This window comes from Ornithorhynchus anatinus, chromosome 18, assembly GCF_004115215.2.
Source record: "Ornithorhynchus anatinus isolate Pmale09 chromosome 18, mOrnAna1.pri.v4, whole genome shotgun sequence".
In the NCBI taxonomy this organism is placed as follows: Eukaryota; Metazoa; Chordata; class Mammalia; order Monotremata; family Ornithorhynchidae; genus Ornithorhynchus; species Ornithorhynchus anatinus.
In genome coordinates this window covers 7,936,644-7,947,104 of record NC_041745.1, presented here as the reverse complement: position 1 = coordinate 7,947,104, position 10,461 = coordinate 7,936,644, and the positions used below count along the sequence as shown (strand labels likewise).

At 43.8% G+C, this 10,461-nt stretch overlaps 1 protein-coding gene across 1 annotated transcript in view; it reads left to right on the top strand.

The window, feature by feature from the left end:
• Positions 1–10,461, top strand: part of LOC100081126 (heat shock transcription factor 2 binding protein) — a 42,716-nt gene continuing 32,255 nt past the window's right edge. The window contains exons 1-3 of the mRNA XM_007667221.3: positions 1–70; positions 2,281–2,431; positions 6,979–7,082. Of these exons, the coding sequence (XP_007665411.1) occupies positions 35–70; positions 2,281–2,431; positions 6,979–7,082 (291 nt within the window). The 5' untranslated portion in view covers positions 1–34. The remainder of the gene's footprint in view (positions 71–2,280; positions 2,432–6,978; positions 7,083–10,461) is intronic.

Here is a 10,461-nt window from a genome sequence, read left to right as displayed (position 1 = left end):
GTGCGGCGGGGCCGGGGCGGCCTGCTCTGCCACCATGGGCGACGGCGGCCCTGAGCCTGACACCTGCCGGGTCAGTGCGGAGCCCGGGCGGACACAGCTCCGCCTTTTCCTTCCCCTCCTTTTCTTCCTTCTCCTCTTCCTTCTTGTCCTCTTTTTTCTCCTCCTCCTCCTCCCCGTGGGTCCCCGTCCTTCCCTCAGAGGCTCTAGCTTGTCAGCCCCATGACTCTGGGCCAGTCACTTCCCTCAGCCTCAGGTCCCTCGAAATCATCATAACGATAGCCTTTGGATAAAGAATATAACTTATGCAGAAGCCCGAATTCTCTTCCTTCTCCTCCTCCTCCTCGTGGGTCCCCATCCTTCCCTCAGAGGCCCTGGCTTGTCAGCCCCTTGTCAGCTCCGTGACCCTGGGCCAGTCACTTCTCTCAGCCTCAGGTCCCTCATAGTCGTAATAACGATAGCCTTTGGATAGAGAATATAACTTATGCAGAAGCACGAATTCTCTTCCTTCTCCTCCTCCCCGTAGGTCCCCATCCTTCCCTCAGAGGCCCTGGCTTGTCAGCCCCTTGTCAGCCCCGTGACCCTGGGCCAGTCACTTCCCTCAGCCTCAGGTCCCTCGTAGTCATCGTAACGATAGCCTTTGGATAAAGAATATAACTTATGCAGAAGCACGAATTTCATCCTAAGAAACAAACTCGGTTCTCGCAATAGCATTTATCGTTTCGGAGAACGTGCAGCTTTTATCAAAGTGAACAGCTGGGGATGGGGTCTGTGTTCCTTTAAAATGTATTTTATTATAATAATTATAATAATAATGATTGTGGTATTTTTTAAGCACTTACTACATGCCAGACACTGTACTGAGTGCTGGGGTAGATTCAAGATAATCAGATTGGACACAGTCCCTGTCCCACATGGGGCTCATAGTCTTAATCCCCATATTACACATGAGGGAACTGAGGCACAGAGAAGTGAAGTGATTGTTAAGCACTTACTATGTGAAAAGCACTGTTCTAAGCGCTGGGAAGGATACAAGGTGACCAGGGTGTCCCACGTGAGGCTCCCAGTCTTCATCCCCATTTTACAGATGAGGTAACTGAAGCGCCGAGAAGGGAAGTGACTTGCCCCAAATCACACAACTGACAAGTGGCTGAGCCGGAGTTTGAACCCATGACCTCTGACTCCCAAGCCTGGGCTCTTTCCACTGAGTCATCTGGAAAAGGGGGGGCGGTGAAGGTTGGTAGACCCATGGGGGGACAACCTGATCACCTTCTGTCCCCCGCTCAGTGCTTAGAACAGTGTTTGGCACATAAAGAGCCCGGGCTTGGAAGTCAGAGGTCATGGGATTGAATCCTGGCTCTGCCACTTGTCAGCTGTGGGACTGTGGGCAAATCACTTAACTTCTCTGTGCCTCAGTTCCCTCATCTGTAAAATGGGGATTAAGACTGTGAGCCTCATGTGGGACAATCTGATTACCCTGTATCTCCCCCATTTTACCAATAAGGTAAATTGTGAGGCACAGAGAACTTAAGTGACTTGTCCAACATCCCGGAGCAGTCAGGTCGCCGAAGTGGGATTAGAATCCAGCACCTTGATTCCCAGGCCTGTACCCTATCCATTAGGCCACACTGTTTCTTTGCCTCCCAGCGCAGTGCTTGTTCCTCTAGGCCATGGTAAATTAGACAAAAATAGTTTAAAAATACTGGGAACAGGTGGAAGAACAAGGGTTCACCTATTTAGCCTGACATACTATTAGAATATATAATAGAATATTTGACTATATATAGCCATATATATTTTGTATATGCATATATATATATATATATATATATATATATATATATATATATATATAAAAGTTCTGAAGTTCATTTAAAATTGAACTTGACATCTTTCCTCGCAAGCCCTCCACTCACCTAACTCTTCCATCTCTAGATAGCACCACTCTTTTTCTCCTCCCAGAATTCTGTATCTTTGCTGTCATCCTTGACTTCTCACTGCCGTTGAGCTCTCACATTTGGTCAGATTCCTAAATCCTGCTGATTTTTCCTCCAGAACATTTCTCTCTTCATCCAAACCTCCACCACGATGGTCAAGATATCATTATATAGGGTTAGACTCCTGGGGAAGCACGGGCCCAAAAGGAAATTTTAGTTATTAAAATTTTTAATAGGTAAAATTGAGGCAGATTGGGAAACAACAAAAATTTAAACAAATAGGGGTGACAAGACTCTATGTCCTTATCAAAAATAATCTGAGTAATCAATGTGCTTAATGTTTTAGAAGGCTGATAACAAAGAAGAATTTGTTAGAATCAGAAAAAAAGACCTGGAGAGGCTGATGACAGAAGTGATGCAGTTAAAGGAATTCTTACCTAGAATCCTGAATACATCATTTTTGAAGAGCTTCCAGAAATTAGAAACTCTAGATGCAAGTGAGTTCTTCATGTTAGTAGCTATTATCTATCTGTGAGATTAATTCTAAGTAAATGTAAGTAACGAGTGCCACCTTCCACTAACGGGGGACTGAAATAGTTTTTTTTTTTTTTGTAAAACATGTCTACTAATTCTGTTATATTGTCCTCTCCCAAGCATTTAGTACAGTGCTCTGCACACACTAAGCACTCAATAAGTACCATTGATTGATCGATTGATTTTTTTTTTAATGGTATTTCTTAAGTGCTTACTATGTGCCAGGCTCTGTACTAAGCGGTGGGGTAGATACAAGATCATCGGGTTGGACATAATCCCTGTCCCACATGGGACTCACAGTTTTCACCTTCATTTTACGGATGAGGGGGCCGAGGGACAAAGAAGTTAAGTGACTTGCCCAAGGTTACACAGCTGGCAACTGGCGGAGCTGGGATGAGAACCTACGTCCTCTGACTCCCAGGCCAGTGCTGTTTCCGTTAGGCCATGCTGCTTCCTGTAAGTGGCAGGGAATAATGCAGCATCTCTGGATGCTAGGAGGGTGTCAGAGCATTGAGAGGCCATAGAAAAGCTTTGCTCCCCCTCTCTCAATCAAACCCAGCCTGGTCCTCTCTGGTCAGGACAAACTAAGCCCCAGCATCATCTAGCAACTATATATGCTAGAGAGGCAGCTGAGCCCAGCATATGCCTGGCCAGGATTTTGGGAGACTGGGTAACAGGTTTGGGGTTCCAGGAGCAAACTGTCCACCCCAGGGGTCCGTTCTGAGAACAGGTTGACTTGTGATCGAAAAGATTCCTGGGAGCTTTGATCCCAGGGCTCCCCTGGGGTTTGGATTTATTTAGTGGATCTTTTGGGGTTCTAGTAGGTGTCAGGTCTCCAGCACTCCTGAATAGATTCCAACTCCAGCGGGAGGTACTGGAATGCAACCCCTCCCCCCCCCCCCCACCTTAACGCAGCCCTCTGGGGCCCTCAGCCTCACTTAGGTCCACAACAGCAAATTTCCCGGAATCCACTGATATTCTGGTGTGTGGATAGGTGGACTAGTAGTGCCAGTTGGCTTGAATGCCATCGGGTGCCACTCGAGGGTGCTGGTTCCGAGGCATAGGTATATTTAGAAAGTATCCATGCCCCTTAAGGGGCACCTGAATGTTACACAGTCGTCAGACTAAAGCAGTCACGGCCAATCCGTGAAATGTGCCAGCGGGTAGCCTGCCAAGTTACCCAAGCCGGCACACCAGCCTCTGGTTGTAGCTCAGGCACTGACGACCTTGCCAGGGCCCATCCATCAATTGTTGGGCACTGTGGGTGGTTTGGGATTCCAGAGCCGGGGGCGTGGCACCCTGACTCTGGCTGCACTGCGGCCCAAACTCCCAAGGAAAAATTGGCATTCAGATTGATATGGCAGCTAAAAACATGGTTTGTGCCTGAAAGAAGTCAATAAGCAAAAGTGTCTTTAGAACTTCCGTAGAATGTGTTTCAAGGTCCAACTGTTGGAGGTAGGGTAGAAAAAAGAATTACTGTCAAAAGCCATCTGTTAAGACTCTAGGTTCACTGCTACCTATTTAAAAGAAATAATTTTCCCACATAGAATTAATCCTCTTTAGTCTCCTTGTAGGCAGGGACCGAGTCTTCAACTTTATTATATTGTACTCTCCCAAGCGCTTAGTTCAGTGCTTTGCATGCAGTAAGCGCTCAATCAGTACGAATGATTGATTAATCTGAACCCTATCAGGCAATAATGAAAAGGAAAGAGATACATTTGTCAGTTTTACAGTCCCATTGGACTGAAAACTCCTTGAAGGTAAGGATGGCACTCACCCAAGTGCTTATTTGATTTGATTTTTTATGGTGTTTGTTAAGAGCTTTCTGTGTGCCAGACATTTTACTAAGTCTTAACCTCATTTTACAGATGAGGTAACTGAGGCACAGAGAAGTTTAGCCACTTGTCCAAAGTCAAACAGCAGACAAGTGGCAGAACCGGGTTTTGAACTTAGGTCCTCAGGTTCCCAAGCCCGTGCCCTTTCCACTAGGCCGTGCTGCTTCATTAATATCATAAACTGATTGATTAATAGACTTTATCACTTGGACTCTTCTTCATTTTAGAAACCACTTGGAATCTTCTTTTTCACTTTAGAATATTCTTATAGCAAGATTTACAATTAAGTTGAAGGTAACTCAAGATTTTCAGACAGGAAATTTGGTTACTGGCCCAGCATAATTTAAGATTTGGCCAAAGTGAATTTCATATGATTTCTCTGATCTGTGCTCATTAACCCTCTACCGCAGTAGTCTCATCCTCAACCTCTGCGCCATTCAGCTAGAGAACTCAAGCACAATTGATCTTTTCCCAACATCCATTAGAAATCGCCCATGATATTTAGCAATTCAGTTCAGCAGTCATAGAGTGTAGGGGGCCCAATGGAAAGAGCATAGGCTTGGGAATCGGAGGTCCTGGGTTCTAATTCTAGCTTCACCTCTTGCCTGCTCTGTGGCTTTGGACAAGTCACTTAACTGTTCTGTGCCTCAGTTTCCTCATCTATATATAAGTGCCCTCTTCTCCTACTTAGATTGAGAACCCCTCGTGGGATAGGGGCTGTGTCCAGCCTGATTATCTTGGACCTACTCCAGGACTTAGTCCAGTGCTTGACCCATAATAAGCCCTTCTCAATGGCCACAATTATGATTTTGCAGTAAAGGAGGTGTGAGGAATGGTGACATTTGTAAATGGCCACAAGGAGGAGATCTAAGCCAAAGGAAAAAGAAAGCTCACTACTCAACCTAGCAGAGACCAGCATGAGCTCACTAGCCCGCCCACTTGGTATATTGGAACTGTGACATACCCAATCGATCAACCAAAAATATTCATTGAGCACGTATTGTATGCAGGGTGCTATGCTAAGCGCTTGGGAGAGTACAGTATAATAGAAATGGTAGTCACGTTCCCTGCCCATGACGAGCTGAGTGAAAGCCCTGTCTCTGTAGATTTTTTTTTTTCCTTCAGAGATAAGTTTTGCAAAGATTTAAGTGTGCTTTCTCCCCTGTGTTTATGGGGATGATTTCTCACGTGGGTCTGTTTATATACTTTGAGGTATCCTAAGGGTAATGCTTGAATGGTCCTTTGTATTTTAGATCGGAAATAGATGGGCAAACTAAATCCATCTAGTGAATAATAACACTGTTTATTAAGCACCTCCTAGGTTCCAAAACACTTCTAAATGGTGGGGGTTGCTAGAAGATAAATCTCAGTTCTTGTCCCACACCGGCTCCTAGTCTTATGCCCCTTTTGCAGATAAGGAAACTGAGGCTCAGAAAGGTTAAATGACTTGTCCAAGGTCACATAGCAGGCCAGTGGCAAAGCTGGGGTTAGAACCCAGGTTTCCCACCTCCTGGTCCCCAGCACTTTTCAACAGTTGAATGACAAGTTCCTACATGCCATTAGCACACTGAAAGAAAAATTGGATTCGAGGGACAAAATTCAGAAAGTTTTTTTTTTTTCAAATTTAGAATTATTGAACGCTTGTCATTTTCTCACAATTCGTTTATTTTTCTGTTTTTTGTTTTTTTGTTTTGTTACGGAGGCAGAACAGTTTGTTTCTTTAGCCGGTAACATTTGCAATTCAATTTTAATTTCTAAATTTAAATATGATCCTGCCTGCTTCAAGGCTGCCATCTCGGCAGCAAGACAGGACTTTCATTTATGGTCAATCCTGCTGGAAATTACAGATGTCCGCATATTGGCAGGCGTGTGCCTTCCCGGATTTTTGTTTGGCAGAGCCTCTGGGCTTGTCAGATGAAGAAATGCGGCAGCGGGGAAGTGTTCCATAGTTCCAACCCTTTCATTATGGCATTTTTCTTTTTTGTTAATCACCGTTATTTTCACTCCTCCATTGACTACTCCTACAGTTGCTCTCATTGAATCAGCCTGCCAGTTGCTCTGTGAATCAGCCAGTATCGGCACCCTGTACTCACAGAACTGCCTTCCTCTTCTAAAAGGAAAGAAACCAGTCTGTTCTGTAAGATGTACCAGCTTCTCAGAAAGACATTCCAATCTCTCAACATGGGCCCGGAATCCCAGAATAAGGCGCCTGAGTCTCAGCAACAAGATCAGCAGTAGAATGACGCTGCTTTCAGTTAAAAAGGAATTCCCAATGAGTGAAAAATAATAAGAATTTTGAAAACCAAGTATTTTGGGGAATGGGTTATTCAAGGGCTATGTATCAATCAATCAAAGAGTCATATTTATTGAGTGTTTACATACAGAGCACTGTACTAAGCACTTGGGGGCATACAGTATAATAGAGTGGATAGACACCTTCCCCGCCCACTGTGGGTTTACAGTCTAGAGGGGGAGGCAGACGTTAGTATAAATTAATAAATTACCAATGGGTATGTAAGTGCTATGGGGCTGAGGGATTAAAAAGTCCAACAGACCCAGCCAGAAGATCAGCTACTGATTAGAATCTGCCAGTTGAGAATTTTAGGAAATAAGGGGCTTAATAGAGAGTTGTTGTGGGAAATATCTCGGGTCTCATTTTTCCTCCTTCCTCCCAGGCTTGAAAAAGAAAGAGCAAGAACTAGTGCAGGTGAGAATGGATTGCGAACACTTTAAAGCCCGTCTGGAAACAGCCCAAGAAGAAAGCATGAGAGAGAATAAGGTACAGTGGTTATCAAACCAAACCCAGCTTTGAGCAAGGGCTCTACCCTACTTTAGTGTTAATAAGAAATGAAATAATAATGAGAAATGGAATTACGTATTTCCAACCCTCAAGTCTCATGAGATAATAATGTTTCTTGAATTTGTGAGTTCTGAAAGAGTTGGAAATTGGTTGAACTGTAGACATTTATAAGCAAATGATGCGGAGACTATTCACTTGATGCTTTTTAGTAGCTACTTTTTATTTTTATGTTCATAAGTGACTTTCAGTAATAAAATCCCAAATCCCAATAAAAATAACGAAGAAATTAAAGGGATGAACTAGTAATGATTTGCAGCCAGAGATTGAGACATATTAAATCTGAAGCAGGTGCTTTCAATAATGTGCTATTTACTGGTATCTTGGAAATAACCAGTGATATTTTATTACAGTATGTGGGAGAAAATTAAATTCCATTAAATTAGTTTAAAATATTATGTCACATCTAATTTTATTTTTGTAGGTGGAAAATAGTCGTCCTTTTTTCCTCCATACACGAAGTTGGAGCTGTTTCTACTTCTGTTGGTGTGGTCAAGAACCGGGGAGCATTTTAATTTTTATCGCTTACAATTGCCTTCTAGATATCTGTGGATAGAAAATGGGTCTCCAGGTAGTGAAGGGTTTTGTAGGTACTCCCATTTTTTGAACCTTCTGAGTGAATTAAAGGACCAAGTGTTCTGTTCGACTCCTAGGTTAGGATAAACACCCCATTCTTTGATACTTTAATTGGGTAAACCTGATAGTGAAGATCAGACTACAGTAGCCATGCAAGAGAGGTCCAGGATTTGAAAATAATTTAGATGTTTGGCCGAAATGGAAAACAGACCTCTTAGCAGAAGTCCTCTATTTGTGGTCGGTGCCTGATGCTTCCGAGTACCAAACATATTATCGCTCTATTATTGGCCAGGCTCACAGGTCTGGGACAGAGCAAGAAAATGCAACCTGGACATCCTGGTGAGTGGGGAAATTTAAAACGTTTGGTTTGGGACCATTCTCCTCTAGAGAAGAAAAAAGGAAAATTGGGGAAAAAGGTAAACTTTTCTGAGATGTCATCATTATTCTTCAATTTCCACCACAGTACAGAAAGTGTGACTGGTTCAGAACTCAGTGGTGTCTCTCTTTCTCAGTCAGCTAATAGAGGATGTTGAAGATCTAATTTGTCCTTCAGCAAAATGTGGCAACTTCTGTTTAGGATGCAAAATAGATTCTGCTCTTCAGAGGACTACTTTCTGGGTCAGATGTAGATTATGGGACATGCATTTTGGATCAGTTTGTCTCGTTTCCAGTGCTTAGTATTCATTCATTCTAGAAGAAGTGGCGTGGCTCAGTGGAAAGAGCCTGGGCTTTGGAGTCAGAGGTCATGAGTTCGAATCCCAGCTCTGCCACTTGTCAGCTGTGTGACTGTGGGCAAGTCACTTCACTTCTCTGTGCCTCAGTTCCCTCATCTGTAAAATGGGGATGAAAACTGTGAGCCCCACATGGGACAACCTGATTCCCCTGTATCTACCCCAGCGCTTAGAACAGTGCTCTGCACATAGTAAGCGCTTAACAAATACCAACATTATTATTATTATTCATTCAGTCATATTTATTGAGCGCTTACTGTGTGCAGAGCACTGTACTAAGCGCTTGGGAAAGTGTATAGAGCTCTGCACAGGGTAAGCGTGCAGTAAATACTATTGATTGATTAGGGCTTGCTAGTTGAATTCCTGGACTCGAGGAATACCCGTTCCATTTAATAGCAAATCATCTTGTAGTTGAAGTAGTTAGTGGTTTCTATAGACATTGTGTAGTAAATTGGGGTGTTTGAGGTGGTCAAACATAAGCCAGATGGCAGAATTCCTTTTAGCTCTAACTCTTTCAGAATGAAGTTCCTGATTTAACTTTGACAGGATTGATATTGTTTTTAGAAATCGGTGATCAGAGGTTTTCTCCACCTGAGAAAAAGGGGAAATACAGTGGGCAGAGTTGGCTTAAACATGGTTAGGGAGGGAGGTGGGAGGGATTTTTTTTTTAACATTTTGATTTTACATCCTGATGGCTGGACTTCTCCAGAAATATGGGATAGTGGTAGTAGTGGTTTCTGGATTGAGATCAAAGCCTAGGAACTTATTTAGCTGTGTATTGCAAATCATCTTTTCTGGTAACATTGCCGGCTACCTGTATTTTTATATTTCATTAGTTTGGACAATTTATTGATTTTGGATAGTGAAAGGATTGGTTCTAACAACCAGTTAATTTTTTTAAGAAAAGACTTGTCACTGTATTTCCAAGCTGAGATTGAAAAATATTCCTTCAATAATGAGGCCTTTTAGGATTTAAAGATAGGCACCTACTTTAAGTAAGGGGAATTCTCAATTTTTCTCTTTGGGCCTTTAGATTGATGGGAACTAAGGCTCTGTTGAATTGTACTGTCCCAAGCGCTTAGTACAGTGCTGTCCACATAGTAAGCACTCAATAAATACCATTGATGATTGACTGACTGACTGAGCAAATCAGGTGGGCAGTTCAAATCCCGACCAGCCTGGTGTCCAGCTGGTTTGTCCTCAATCCGGAATGGGTGCATCTTTGTGTCTGGTGTTTCTCTTTAAAGTCCCCGGCCTCCCTCCACCCCAGCTCTCTCCCCTCCCCACCCCAGGGGACTTGGGAGCAAGATGCCAAAGCAAAGGAATGGTGGGGAGGCGTCCCACAACACGCTGATGCTTCAGGGGACTTTCGCAAAACGACCCCGATGACACTGGTACCCCACGTTGCATCCCCTGCGTAGTGCCCCATCAAATCAGTGTGTCTGTTACTTCCAGACCGCCCAAGGGGTGTCCAGCAGCCACCAGTGCTGTCGGGGGGCACCTGAGACGGAGCATAAGCTACAGTAGCTGCCGTGCTCAAGCGGAAGTGTCGTTTGGCTTATGTCCCGGGAGGGGAGTGACTCAACAAGGCAAAACGCCATCCTGCGACTTCAGATCTGTTATGTTCCCTTATACGTTAGTGACTGAGTAACAAAGCAGTGTTAACCGAGTCCACTTGAAGTGAGGACTAGTCGTACTATATTGATATCTTCTCTCTTTGGCCCCCGGTTTAGGGATGGCGGTTTTCTGTGCACTTAACTTTTCTGTGCCTCAGTCACCTCACCCTTCTGGGGATTAAGATTGTGAGCCTCATGTGAGACATGGACTGTGTCCAACCTGATTAATTTGACTCTGTCACAGCGCTTAGAATGGTGCCTGACACATAGCACTTAACAAATACTAAAAAAAAAAAAGGATGCCAAGAAACAGGCTGGAAAACAGAGATAGGTGGCCAACCCACCAACTCATCCAGGATCTTTCTCAAGGGGCAAACA